At 40.6% G+C, this 14943-nt stretch overlaps 1 protein-coding gene across 8 annotated transcripts in view; it reads left to right on the top strand.

Annotated features, from left to right (window-relative positions):
* dmd (dystrophin) overlaps positions 1-14943 on the top strand; it is a 331517-nt gene that overhangs the window by 244826 nt on the left and 71748 nt on the right. For all 8 annotated transcript variants that reach the window (XM_084713783.1, XM_084713788.1, XM_084713787.1 and 5 more), the window contains 14 exons: positions 3756-3878; positions 4277-4449; positions 4541-4676; positions 6832-7007; positions 8167-8314; positions 8754-8879; positions 9353-9502; positions 9643-9741; positions 10177-10276; positions 10835-11004; positions 11307-11424; positions 12620-12831; positions 13095-13249; positions 13510-13696. In XM_084713783.1, the coding sequence (XP_084569909.1) occupies positions 3756-3878; positions 4277-4449; positions 4541-4676; positions 6832-7007; positions 8167-8314; positions 8754-8879; positions 9353-9502; positions 9643-9741; positions 10177-10276; positions 10835-11004; positions 11307-11424; positions 12620-12831; positions 13095-13249; positions 13510-13696 (2073 nt within the window). The remainder of the gene's footprint in view (positions 1-3755; positions 3879-4276; positions 4450-4540; positions 4677-6831; positions 7008-8166; positions 8315-8753; positions 8880-9352; positions 9503-9642; positions 9742-10176; positions 10277-10834; positions 11005-11306; positions 11425-12619; positions 12832-13094; positions 13250-13509; positions 13697-14943) is intronic.

Below are 14943 nucleotides of genomic sequence, written 5' to 3'. Positions count from 1 at the left end.
TTACATTTTTATTACTTAACCATGACCATGATCTTTCCCTAACTTTAAGGACAAGTTCACATGTTAATATAGCAGTATTCGCAATCATTCCTCCCGTCCATACTGGCTATAAAGTGATCCCAGCTTCAATTTCAGTGTTGGAGACGTGAGGCAAAATCTACAGTCTACGTTCTCTGCCTGACTTTAACAAATTAAGAGGATATCTTCAGAAGCTGCTGCCAAATTCTGCCTTTGTGTTGTGTCCCAGACACTGTGTCCTCGCTGGAGGGAACACAACAAAAAGATGACTTTTCATGCTAAAAAAAAAAAAAGTCTGTAACTTTGGAAGAAAATTGTGGAAAAAGAAGTATTCAGATTTTTACTTAAAAGTGAGATGATGTAACTTTTGAAAAAAGAGATATGACATTTTACCTTTTCCAAATTAAACACTGAATTCACAAGTAATATAATACACCCTTGCCCTCATCGGTGGATTTTAAGTACATGATATATTGGAAAAACTGTCATCATCCTGTAATTGCCTCTTGTGGCCACAGTTCAGCAAAAGTTATGTAGTCACTTTAAATAAAAGTAACAACACAACTCTGTGGAATAGCTCTGCATTCAAAATCTTACCTTATTACAATTGCAGGAGTAATATCTGCTTACTTTGAGTTTGGGTGAAATAGTTGAGACCACTCTCAGGTCTATTGACTAAATATAAAGCTGCAGCCACTTAGTTTAACCTCGCATGAAACGTGGAATCAGGACAAAATGACAGCACCTCTGATTAACATGTGATAACTAATTTGTTTTATCCAAACAAAAAGTGTCAAACTGACAAGTTATGACAAACTTGTGGTAAGCTAAGCTACTTGGCTGCATAGTTTCATGCACAGACATGCTGGTGGTATCTATCTTCTCTTTTATCTCGCAGCTAAATGTTGAGCTTTTCCTTTAATCTCTGCACCATTATGTTTCCCACCCTAAAAATTGTATGTCTTACATGTGAACCTATTTTGTCGGAGACGTGGTTGCCTTGTGAGAGTATGTACGCGTATATTTTTCTCATTTCTTTACCTCATTGAAACCCAGTATGTCAGAGCTCTCTGTATGCAGCAGGCACAATGATTAGCATTGTGCCTGCTGCAGACAGAGTGTGAGCAGTGAGCAGAGAAACTGGGACATTCAAAACCCTGGCCGCTCCATTTCACTTCATAACACACCTACATATGTCAGATGGTGGAGGAAACTTTCTCTAACGACTGTACTGCAGTGCAAAATTCAGTTAAAGGGGCACTCCACCAATTTTACATGTCAGTTTACTCACCATATGTATTACCGGGTCTGTGAAAACAGATGTAAAATGTCTTCTGTGAGTCTTGAAGAGGTTCGTCAAGTGTGAGAAAACATATCTGATGATGTCATAGTCGTCAGGGTTATCTTAGCTTGGGCCAAGAGACGCGACAAATTTAACAAAAAGCACAACAAGCAGGGGTATGTCGATTGAAAGACGTGGGCATTCTTTCCTGCCTTAAACTTTGTTTGGTCTGCAGTCACCCATTCAAGCCTTGAATGCACAAAAAATCTTCGGATCTAGAATCAGGCAACTTAAAAAACTGCACACCTACACCGATTCAGTTTTAAGATGCTGGAAGGGGATCTGTGTTTACTGGCAGGAACTAAAGATCTGTCAGTCTAGACAAAGACATCCAAAACAAGACTAGAATAACCACTGGCCAGAAAGTGAGACTCTAACCTGGGAGCTAAATCTAATTTCTGCACAGTAACAGGCTGTGTTTCTGCCAGAAAGCCCTTCTTGTGTAGGTTTAGAGAAAAAAAACATGAATAGAAATATTGAACTGAAATACCAAGATTTCAGCCAGAAAGGGTTGTCTGCAAGAATGAACGCTAAGTTGCTGCTTGCCACATGCGCATGGAAGAAGTTGAGCTTCAGGACTTTTTGCTAGAAAACTCTTTCTGGCAGAAATACTTTAACAGGAGTGCAATGTCCCCCTGTGGCCTGAGGCCTCTTGTGCAAAGCTAATTGTTGACTTATTATCGTGTTTGTTTCTTCTTATTATGGACTTTTTCCATCACAGTTTGCTTAGGTTTAGGCAACAAAACTAAAGCAAAATGTTATTTAATTTTCAGAAAAATAATGGTTTTGAAGGCTAACTTCTCCCATGTGCCCTGACACATACTAGAATCCCCAAACTTTCTGTAAGTGTACTGTTAACTTGCAGAAGTGTCCTTTTAATGATTCAGAAGTAGCAAATGTATGAGTCTTTCCTGCCAAAGAAGTAGGCAGCCACCAGATTGAACAGTTTAATCCCTAAAAAAGATATTCAGTCCATTAGCTGGTGAGTGAATCAGCTTGTGCCCTCCATCCCACTCCTGTCACAGACATTATTACTGTCATACCAGGCAAAGCCAGAGCTGACTTATTAAGTTAAGGCCAGCAGGAATCATTAACTTTCTCTAAGGCTGCTAATAATGCTAATGTGTGTGTTTTTTATTTGAGGTTAATTAAAAAGTGTCATTTAACGGGTGAAGCGATTGCACAGGTGACAGGAGCATAACAATGAGGTGAAATGAACAGAGCCGTGCGGTAATATCCCAGTATCTCTGCTGCACCGTGGAGACGAGCTTCAGTGGTGGAGGCAGCTTCATTTGCCATGCTCAGTTTGAGTATTGTGTATCATGATCAGGGGAGATGTTAAATTCGTTTTCAATCTGCGCTTCAAGAGTTGAGTCACAATCAAATAAATTAAAAGTGAGCTGACGCAAGTTTGAGTATGATCATGATGTACAATGGGGACTGAGATTGTGTTTGAAGAGTTTTCTAGACACAGTGAGAGATCACATGGTATCTGACAGCCTTGAAAAGATCTGGGGCTTCATTTATCAAAGTTTAGAGTTCGTCATTCAAAATTCATCCACAATAAGTAATTTAGATGTTTTTTTTATATTCTACACTACAAAAAATTGACTTTTCTGTTCATAGAAAATGTATGTCTTCTATAGATCTGATTTAGATTTAGATTTTTAGGTACATTTCTAAGGCTGTGTTGCACCAACAAGGAGTCATTTTTAAACCAGATGAAGTAAACTTTTGAACTTGAATTTAAACTTCTCTCTAAATCTCAGTTAAGATTTTACTATAGACTGAGATTAAGTCAAATTCTCTTGTGCTAAAACTTTAAACTCAGATTTTAACTATCATCCAGTACTAACTTTAAACCTCCAGTGGAGGAGGTTTGACTTTTAAAATAGCTTCTTCTTTGAGATGGATTCAGCAAAAATAATTCTCTGCTGAACCATCATGAGCAGATTAACTGGTCTAACCAACTTTTTAGCTAGCTCGCAAACAATTTATTTATTTGGGTAAGCAAGCAAAGCAAGTAAATCTGGATTTACTCATTTGAAACCTAACTTTGCTAAACTCTAACAAGAACTAATCTTAGATTAAATTAATCTTTGTTGGTGCAACCCGGTCTAAAATGACTTGATGTCCAATGAACTTTAATAACTGAGGCCCCAGTTATTTAGCCGGTGGAAAATATTTTTTTCCTTTAAAGCAACCATTGATATGTTGCCTGATTAGAGAAATTAACGAGCATGACATATTACATTTATTTTTTGTATAAAGTCATAATATTTTTGTATTTTCTTGATCTACTTCTCTACTTTGTGTGTTTGTGAACATGATTGTGTTGTGCCCACACCTTCCTGTATGTGTGCGTGTGTGTGTGTGTGTGTGTGTGGGTGTACAGGAGTACCTAACAGAGCTGCAGGCGTTGCTGCGTTCAGTGTCAGAGACGGACTTCAAGCTGAACTCTCCTGAATACTGGCCTGCAGCTTATTATAACCTGCCTCAGCAAGAGCACTGCCTGAAGGTCAGCACTGCTGTAGTGTTTCTGTCTGAGACACACACTGTATGTCTCAGCCAATAATATCATCATCAAGCACTTCAAAGTAGTTGGTATTTTTTTATTTGAAATATGTACAAATGATACCCATTTGGAAAAAATGTTGTTGTTTTTATATTTTGTTCATAAAATATCCCCTCTAAAGATAATAGTAATTCCTCTTGTCATTCCTTGATTTCACAAGATAACAAAGTTTCAGATATTTTATACAATATTTTTGTTTTGCTGCCCTACAAAAATAAGCAAAACAGCCAATATAGACCTGCTTCTTTTCATGGTGGCCATATCTATGAGTTCAGATATGTTGCATTAAGTTGCATGATACACGTCCCTCTCGTGTCCTCTGCTCCCACGATAACTCACAGGAGGTAAAAGCGAGCATTGACAAGCTGCGAGGCCCCGTGGAGGGAGCGTTGGCCCGTAGGGAGGAGATGGTGTCTGGGGCTCGGCCTCTGGAGGGCCAGAGGATCCAAGAGACCGCCACGCTCCTCAACACCAACTGGGACAAACTGAACAAACTCTACCAGGACAGACTGAAGTGAGGAGGGAGAGACAGGGTGGACTGCATGAATATCCACTCATTTTGTGCACACATTTGACTGAAAATCTGTGTGTGTGTTCACATCAAGGCGCTGGCAGGACTGCAACTCCAAGTGGCAGAAGCTTGTTTCGGATCAGAAGGCGCTGGAGGAGTGGCTGAGCGACGCTGAGAGTACTTTGAAACTGGCTGAGAGTGAGCCAGCAGCACACAGACAGCACCTCAGGGTAACACACACACAGACACACAAAAACTCACACAAGCATCCTTGTACAAATATAAAAACAGGTTTTCACACACACAGCTGATTGTACCCAGAAAGCTGCTGAATGTATTCCAGTCGTGCATGAGTCATACTTCGTCTCCAGCGTCCACTAACGCTGCTGAAGTGCCCTTAAGCAAGGAACATGAGTCCGAACTGCTTCTGTCTGCACTTTCATCTTTGTTTTTCTTCGTTTTCTGCTCAAACTGATGCTACATTTCGCATAAAGAGACAAATTCCCCGTCACAGTATGATGAAGCAGCACATGAAATGACCTAACGAGATGTGACATGTGATGACATGATCTGGCACACATGACATCAGAATGTGTCATCACAATTAGTTTATGGTCTGTTTGTTGTGAAACATCACATTATCATCTCCTGTACAATGATTAGTTAAATATGTATCAGGGCAAACTGTCTTTGTCTTGCCTGTGTCTCCTAGAAAAATTAGCTCAATTTAAGACTATATGAGACTTTGACCTTTTTCCCATACTTCTTAAATTCGTCTCCTGAGAAATAGCCTCTTAAAATCATCTTAAAATGTTCTCTTTGTGTCACTGTACTGATCTTAAGTTCATCTTAAATATTCAACTCTTGAGATAACAGTGACAGCTAAAAGAAAACTCGGTTGTCTCAAATCAGACCTTAAATTTGTCTCAGTTGTTATATTAAAGTCTTGTTGCTCCATACGGTCGTAAAGGAGAAACTCTGAGACACCTCAGATCTCCTGCTTCTGAAAAATAATAGATGAAAAGTAGTGCAGTGAGTGTATCCACATCTAACACAGAAAAAGTGTTGATTTTATCAGTTGAAACTATTCCATCAACTACATTTTATGCAAAAAAAGTACTGACGTTCATGTGATGAAGTAAATGTTACTCATTATTCTCCACCTCTGATGACACATAATGAAAAATGTCATTATAACACATAAAATAATAATTATAATGACATAAAAAGCCAAAAAAAGACATGACATAACTTTCCAAACACATAACATAACATGACTGCGTAAATGTCTGTGTGTAGTCGTGAGTTTCTTGTGCCCATCTCAAGTCAGTAACACACTCATACACGCACATGCTGGCACACAGATGGCAGTTGTCAGGAGGAAAAGCCAGTGAGTGTCTGACAGTGCAGTCAGCCTCGATACAAACAGAGCACTTTCCTTTTTTAGGCCTTATGTAACAATATTATGTCATCAATTTTGACATTTCAATGTTACATCAACCCCAAAAAACTGAAATTGAAGGATTATGAGAAGCAATTTAATACAAGTGTAGAACAGTGTGCTTTTACATCTCCCAGATTTAGATTAAATAATGTGCAAGGAGTCATTTTCACAGAGGAGAGACGTATGAAGGCTTGTTTTCGCACACGTCCCGCTGAGGTGACTTTTAGTTTCAGTCGCTGCGGTTAAACTGATGCACTCAACCCTGCGTATGAAGCACTGTTATGTGTGTGTGTGTGTGTGTTGCATCATCAGACATGCCCAGTCCACTTTGGGCTGCTGTGATCAGCTCTTGGTGTCCACCTGCACAGACAGCGATGAAGTGTCCAAGTGCCACTCAAGTGCCAACTGTGTGTGTGTGTGTGTGAGTGTGTTAGAAAGACAGAGGGTCTGGATGGAGATGGAGGACCATCTGGTACCTGAAATCACAAGCTGCCGCCTGAACCGCAACCAATCCTGATCCCTCAAACACACACACAGACACTGAAACGTATTGAATGAATTGGTACTGATACACTCGTGGGGACGTTGTATGGACTTAAATAAGCTTTGTTTAGACTTTCATCAACTTTAAATGGTCACGTCACATAAAACACAATCATGGGTAAAGAAAGATTAATTGGCGGTATTTCAAGGTATTGTTGTTTCATGGTGTACCAAAGGCAATAAGAAACATTCCACTGTGAGGTTTGTTTGACTAACATTAGTCTGACCCTTAACCCATAATCCTCACCTTAAATCTAAAGCTGTAAAATAAATATTTAAACCTCAGAAGTGCAGAAGTTTTCTGTCTCCAGAGTGCAGGTGAGTCCCACCGTGTAAACACACAAACCAAACAATGAAAAAGCTAAATATCCTCTGTGTGTGTGTGTGTGTGTGTGCAGGACCTGACGGAGGCCATACCTATCCAGGAAGTGGTGTTGGGCAGAGTGAACACCGCAGGAGAGGACATCAGCCAGCTGAGCACACCAGACGATGCCTCGCGGCTCCAAGCGCAGCTTAAATTACTCAACACTCGCTGGGCTGACGTCTGCCAGCATCTCAATGAGCACAAGAGGAGGTGTGTGTTTGTGTGTGTGTGTGTGCATGCATGCATGCGTGTGTGCAGATCATGGATAATCCATGTTACTTTAAAATGTCCCTGAAAGTATTTTTTATGGATTTCTTTTTGTCAATGAAAATATGTCTGCAGGGTTCTCAGCACGTGTCAGCATTGGAATTTTAATGGCACTAAAACAGCAGATATATTCTGTGGCGGTGGGCAATGCAAGTGCAAAATTTTAAGTGGTTGAAATGCTAAATTAAAGAACATAATTCACATGTTACATTTGAAATTGGCTAGACTTTATGTAATTTTCATCGTTAGCTGTCCAGCCATACTAATGTGCATCAAATAGGCCCTGAACAGACCTTGGATAACACAAGACATATTAACATGTGTCCTGGGTGATCTGATCACAAGTGGACAGCTGTAAGTACAAACTCTGTGTCATATGTGACAAAGTTCTTTTCGCTGTATGTTTACAAATGTGTCCTGGTCCACACTGAAGGACCACCGACTGACTGAAGTCCTTGTTTGGTTAATTAATTCGAGAAAATAATCGACATATTAATTGATTGTGAAAATAATCTTCAGTTGCAGCCCAACACACTTTTACTTTCTGTCTCTGACTCTGTCATTAATGCCTTTCTTCATTATTTGTGATGTGAAAAGATCAGATTTCAGCACAGTCAGAAAAAGTAAAATTGCGCATCATCCTGGTCATAGTTCAGGTATAAACTTCAGCGCACCACAGAGCGTCTCTACCCGGCTGCTGAAGAGCCTTGTGTTTGCATATAGAGCAGGGAAGTGGGAGCCAATCACAAGTGGTTATTGAAGACAAATCTGGGGACACACTGTAATGCCAGATGTGAACTCGCACACTCAGAGCTGTCCATTCGTGATCAGATCACCCAGGACACACATAAATAGGTGCTTTGCTGAGTTTTCATGTAAAGCAGGAAAGTTCTGTTTACAATCAGTGTTTCTTACCAAAACATTGTTTTGTAACCTTGAGGTCGAGCTTTTTATAATTTAATGTTATTTTTGCAGCAGCAGAGGTAGCGATAATGAGATGACGAGGCAGATACATGAAAGTATATTTCTCAAGGTTTTCTTTGACTTTAGAGTCCATGTGGAATTTAAAATTTTGCTTTTATTCCAACCCCTGATTTTGCAGGTCTGCAGAGGCACGTACAGCGGCTGCAGAGCTGCAGGAGAACATGGGCTCGATGCTGGGCTGGTTGGACAAAGCGGAGGGCGTCCTTGCCATCCCTCTGCAGCCTGCAGAGCCACAGCACATCAGAGACACTCTGGGCAAAGTCCAGGTACCGTCAAGACACAACACAGCAGTTACAATGACACACTGAGCTCTGTGTGGGTGTTTTAATTTAATTCAGCTGCTCTCATAGTATAAATGAGTTCTTTATTATTTGAGAAGTAACAAATTGCATGTGCTTGTGTGTCTTTGTGTTGGTCTGTTTAATTTAATTGAGAGCATTATGGTTTCCAGTGAGATGCTCTAATGTTTCATTCTGAAATTCAACCTTGAAAATACTTTATTGTAAGTGTGTGTGTGTGTTTACATAATTTGATTGAAAGAGCTTGTGTCATATATTGAGCTTCTGAAATAATTTCTTATTAAATTCAGCCTGTATGTCTTGTGTGTGTGTGTGTGTGTGTGTGTGTGTGTGTGTGTGTGTGTGTGTGTGTGTGTGTGTGTGTGTGTGTGTGTGTGCTTGTACTGTCTGTGTTTTTGTGTGTCAGGCACACGTGGAGGAGCTTCCTGCCAAGAAGGCGGCAATGGAGGATCTGAACTCGAGACAGAAACAGATAACACTTCCTGCTGACAGACAGAAAGACATCAGGATCATCAACAGTCGCTGGGCTCAGGTCAGCAGCCACCACTGTGAACACCACAGCTAACAGCACGGCAGCGTTTTGTAAACACACATTCATCTTCACCCATCAGAACAAAGCTGCACCAGGCTGTAAAATCACACCACGTACATCATGATGTTCTGTACTGATAAAGGTAATGAGCAGTCATGGCTGCTGATGGGGCTCTAGGTATTGAGGGCTACTGTTTATACACATAAAAGTAGTGTCATTTCTTCTAACTGGGTGAGCAAAAAGGAGCAAAAATGCTCCATGATAGATACAAGGTGCTGGACAGAAGTACTTGTCAAAAAAGGAAAAGGAGTCTGCACAGTAGTTAATGCTCCCATGATCATTTAGTCCTGTACCACCATGTGACATTTCAGGTACAAGCCCTTCTTCAATCTGAAGTATCCTGACTGTGACTCCCTCATGTGATTCTAAATTGTGTTACGTACCTGAATAAGCCACAGTATGTCTTTGTTTAGGTGTCCAAGGCTCTTCCTGAGCGTCAGCTGGAGATCGAGGGGCTGCTGAGGGAGCTGGAGAAGCTTCAGGGTCAGCTGGACGACCTGTCAGCCTGGGCGTCCAACACCAGAACCAAGCTGGAGCAGGGCCCTGAGGAGCCACCACCCAGGGTAGGACACACACACACACACACACACACACACACACACACACACACACAGTAGTTTTCACTGCTATTTTCCTATATATATCTTCATGTAATGCTAAATTTTTAGATACAGGGTTTCACAATTTCTGTTTGTTTCTCCAGCTCATTGAGGAAGTGCAAGTCAAGCAGCCAGAAGTGGAGTTTGTTTTGGAGCGAGCCGATCAGCTGTTAAAGGACAGTCCTCCCAGCCAAACAGACAAGGTGAGGAAATCAAACGCAGTGATTTGTCTCTGTTGAAAGAAACCAACAGCACTATTGTAGTATGTACGCTTTTTCTGTGTTGTGGATGTATGTCTTCTTTTCGTTTTCTGACAAAAAAAGACATTTTCAGTGTTAAATATGCTCCTCTGCTGCCTTCCTCTGTGGATTAAAATAAATAAAACACTTTTCTCTTTCATCTCACCACCAGTTCTGCTTCAAACATTTCACCAAATCCATATTATATACTCATATTAATGTATGACAGAGAACATTACATCTTTTGAAGATCAAAGACACTGAAGCATTTTTGACTTGAAGAAGTTTTGCTGAGCTTTTCTCCTCCTCAACTTGCTGTATCAAAATAAAAGCATGATCAAAATGATTGCATTTGTCGACAGTGACTCTGACTTTGTGTTTGTATGTGTGTGGTGACAGGTGAAGTATGTCAAGCTGAGAGAAGACTGGACTGTGATCCTGGAACTGGTGCGGCAACATAAGGAGAGAATGGCTGCTTTGCTCGTAGCCAAAAGAGCCAGTAAGATTTTATTTTCCTCTGTCAGTGCAGAAAATACTGATATTTTGGGTAGAATAGATATTTTAGCCAACCCTCACCTTGATAATGCAACTTTAGAGTTTTTTTGAGGATTAAAATCAGGTCCACAACTGAGGTTAGATTAAGTTTGGGACAAAAGTTTAAATGTGTCCCATACAGACTGTGGATGCCCAACATTGCTGTACTTGCAATTATTTTTTCTGCAAGCACAGCTCATTTTCCTGAAATGATGAGATAAATTAACTCATTATCACCAGGAAACAAGCTTTGTTATCTTGTGATATCTAGCTAATATGACAGTGGAATACCAGTGGGAGAGGGCAGCTAGACAAGCCTACCCAAAGTTAGTCCATTATCTAAATTGTTATCTCTCATTACCAACTCTGTCAATATAGGATTTAATACATATATTTGATTAGCACCTTCCCAGGCACAGTTTACTACATGCTAGCAGCGAACTCTGCACTCTGAGCTTACAGGGAGGTCCAAGTCTATAACTGGACATGAATAACATCATGTTTGCGTGTGTGTGTGTCCCAGATGAAACTCTGACAGGAAGCTCCCAGCCTGAATCTGCTGCTCTGGCTCAGTTCAACAAGTCCTGGGCTGAGCTCACCGACTGGCTGACCATGCTGGATAACATGGTGCAGAACAAGCGTGTGGTGGTAGCTGACCTGGACGACATCAACGACAACATCGGCAGACTGAAGGTCATCATCACCGTTAGCTTATTTACAGCACAAAAAACACTGAAGGAACTGTTGTGGTTCAGTGGGCCACATGAGTGTAGAGCTGGGAAAAGGTTGTGGTAGTAAATGCAAACCAACAGATTTATCATTTTGTGTACGTAATTAGGATAACATTTCCCGTGCACTGACTTATATTCCAGTTAAAGTTTAAATTGACAGAGTAACATATGCAGTATGCATTTGTAAGTCTTTCTTACCACTAAAGTTGCACTAATTAATATGTTAATAGACCAATAATTTATAAATATTTATTGTGTTTTCAGTCGTCCCTGCAGGAGCTGGATCAGCGGCGCCCCCTCCTGGAGAGACAGGTCACAGCAGCCCAGAACCTGAAGAACAAAACCAGCAACCAGGATACACGTAACGCTATCACTGAACGTAGTACGTCTCTCTCTCACACACACACACACATACACACAGTCTCGTAAAAAACTGTCATTTCCCAAATACTCCCAGAAATTAAAGCAAATTAAAACAATGAGATGACTGTATCTAATTTGCCTGGTGAAACAAGCCTATGGTGCACCAGTCCCTTATCTGCATGTTATTTACATATGTCACACCCTAATGTATGCAGGAGGCCAGTCTTGGCCTACTAAAAGGAAGACTCAGTGCAGCAAAATATGCATACCCTACATCCAGTGCAGAATTTAGCATAGGAAGAGATCTGCTGTGGTTATAATCTGCTTGCATGACAATATTTCACCAACATGAAGCACCTTATTTTTATATTTATCGACATATTTACTAAGACTAGACATAACTAACTAGATAACGCCTGATGTCGGGCTGTTTTGACTCCTTCCATCCATATTTTTCTGAAACAGAAAGGTAAAATTGAGTAAAAATAGCAGACTTATGCTGCTTTCCTTTTGTCTTGTTTTGTGGTGCTCGACAGAGAACTACTGTAAAGGATCTTTTTGGCCCAATTCATCTTTTTAATTTTTAATTTCAACTGTTAAGATGTTGTCATCAGCCTCTCTCCCTCTTAGTGTGTGTCTGATCAACGCTCTTTGCAGATTTTACACCTGCTTTTCCCAGAGGTTACATTTCACTGATTTTTTCCCCTGTCGCTGTTTGTTTACATTTCCATTTCTTCCTCCAATATTTTGTCCCTCTAAACAGAAGTGCCTTAATTGATAACTCTGTGCATATTCTATAATTTTCTTCCTGTCAACAGCTCAAATATACAGTACCAAACTAACAACGAACAAATCCTACTACCAAGTACTGTGTGTGTATCTAAAGCTTGATATATCTTATTCCTCTGTGCCTTAGAGCTTCATTGTTGTCCAAAAACTATTAAAAACACATCAGTGAGCCACACTGTTGCACTTGGGGACATGTTCCTTCATTACCATGAATACACACACAGTTTATTTTAACTCAATCCCACATACACCGTCCTGCTGCCAGAAATACTCACAAGTAATCAAAAACAACATGGCAGCAAAGGGATGCAAGCTGCATAAAAATCAAACAGAAACAACAAAAAAAACAAACCTGCATCTCACACATTCTCAAAATAACTTTTAAAATACAAATTCTGACTTTTTCCTTCTTTCTGTCATCGTAGTTGACAGGCTTCAAACTCACTGGGAAGACTCTCAGACCAAACTCTCCGACAGGACAAAGCAGCTCCACAACATGCTGCAGGACTCCACCGACTGGCTGGATGCCAAGAGGGGAGTGGATCACCACATCAAGCAGGCCAGTGAGAGGCTGGAGTCCTGGCAGGAGATCACGTATACGGTGGATGCACTGAAGAAACAAAACGCTGAGCTAAAGGTGCGGCTGGACTCCACTCACTAGATGCATGAATGTTGCAGAATCTATGAGCTTTCTAATTACTCATAATTCAGATGTACACAACATTTTTCCACCTTCCATGTGACATTTATAAAGAGATGGTTCAAAAATGTTATATTACTTATATTGTGGATGACTCAAAAGACATTTAGATGGTGAGAGTCAATCGTCACATATTACATTTGTTTGTTAATCTCCGTCTTTTCTTTCTTGTTTCTTCTATCGCTCTCTCCCCTCCTCAGCTCTTTTTGAAGGAGCTTCAGCAGTGGCAGGGTGAGGTGGATGAGACCAACGCACGTGCTGACAAGCTGCTGACACTGTACGCGAACGACGACACGCACAAGGTCACCCAGGTCAACGACAACTTGGTGGCCACCTGGACACACATCAGGAAGCGGTACTGACACACACGCATAGTATACATAAAAACCAAACTACAGCTTGTACAAACACAAGAGAGTAAAAAAATTCAAAAAGGTGTGAGTCTATTCCTGAAGATGAGCTTTTCATATTGTTGATTGTGCTCTGCTGAAGTACAGGTTGCTTGTTATGGGGACGTTTGTGCGGTGTGTGTGAAGTTTTCCAGTGCTGCCAAGTCTGTACGCTGTCCAGATATCAACCAGCGTCCTTTGGTGACATGTATGTGTCTCTCTCCAGAGTTTCTGACAGGGAGGCAGCTCTGGAGGCAGCTCTGAAGCTGCTGCAGCAGTTCTACCTCGACCTGGAGAAGTTCCTCAACTGGCTGACGGAGGCTGAGACGACCTGCAACGTTTTAATAGACGCCACCAACAAGGAGAGACTGCCAGAGCAGCCAGCAGCCAGGAACTTGCTGGCACAGTGGAAGGTAGGACACACACAAAGCTCCGGTGATGGATTAATTATATGACCTGTTTATTTATTGTGTTATTGCAACATAGATTTTCGCTGCAGCTCTAATTCTTTGTCAAAATGTTTTCTGTGTAAAACTAAAAAAAACATGGCCAGTTTGTGCACCTGTGTTTGAAACATACATAATCAGCACATATTGAATATTGAAGTTGATACATGCAAAAGCTGCATTGTAACACAGAGGTACTTTATTTCTCGTCTGGAATTATTGACTTGCTGCTGGAGACTAATTGAGTAGATTAATGAGTCCAAACACACGGAGACACTTGGACTGATTGGTCTGCATAACTTTACAGTCATATTTTCCCTTTTTGCATTAATAATGCAGGTTATTTTCCATGTTTTACCATTATTTTTATGTAGAGAACAAGAGCAGAGCTACTCAGTGCCTGTGCTGTGGCTGCTTCTTCTTGTACTGTTTCTCTAATATTTAAAACTGATCACCAAATGTGTCCATATCCTGTGTAGACTCATTTCAATAAGGAGAGATCAATTGAAAATGTAAACACTTCTGGTCGACTCTGTTTGTGTTTGATAGAAACTCAGTCGAAGGTCGGAAAGCCTGAATGACAGAATTTCAATGATATTCAAAGACCAGCATCCAAGGATTGATTGGCTTGAGCGACACAGACAGAAAAAATCTTTGGATAGATGATGACTGGTGATTTCAGGGGTGTGCATGTAGGGGCTTGATAATATGGGAAAAGAGAAGTGACAGAGAACATTAGAGCTGTAGATAATAGCAGAAAATAACCCCACAGAGAAATAAAGGACAGAAAGTGGGAAAAAAAAGATCAAATTAAACTTTGACCAAAGCTTTAATTCTGTAGAAGAACAACCCCTACTTTTTAGGAACCTTTCTCCCCACTGTTTGTAGGTGTAGGTGACCATTATTCTTACAATTTTAGTTTAACAACTACTGGTTTTACAACTCTTTTATAGCCACTGCCGTCCATCCATGACAGCTTTTACTCCTGATGTAATGTAGACCTTTAATGGAGCAAACCAAGGGATCCATTTGAAGTTTGCAGCTGCATGAATAAGGATTTATTTGGAACAGAGGAAGAGGAATTTGGGAGATCAGCTGCAAAAAGATCAGACAGCATCACCTACAGAAAAAGGTGTCATAGTCCTGCCCACACTGTTTGATTGATGAGTGACAGCAATGATCAAGAGAAATCAAGAAAATGACATTACTGTTTT

Source organism: Lutjanus erythropterus, chromosome 24 (genome assembly GCF_056507025.1).
Source record: "Lutjanus erythropterus isolate fLutEry1 chromosome 24, fLutEry1.hap2, whole genome shotgun sequence".
In the NCBI taxonomy this organism is placed as follows: domain Eukaryota; kingdom Metazoa; phylum Chordata; class Actinopteri; order Lutjaniformes; family Lutjanidae; genus Lutjanus; species Lutjanus erythropterus.
Note: the sequence above shows the minus strand (reverse complement) of the source record. Positions and strands in the feature narration are given on the sequence as shown.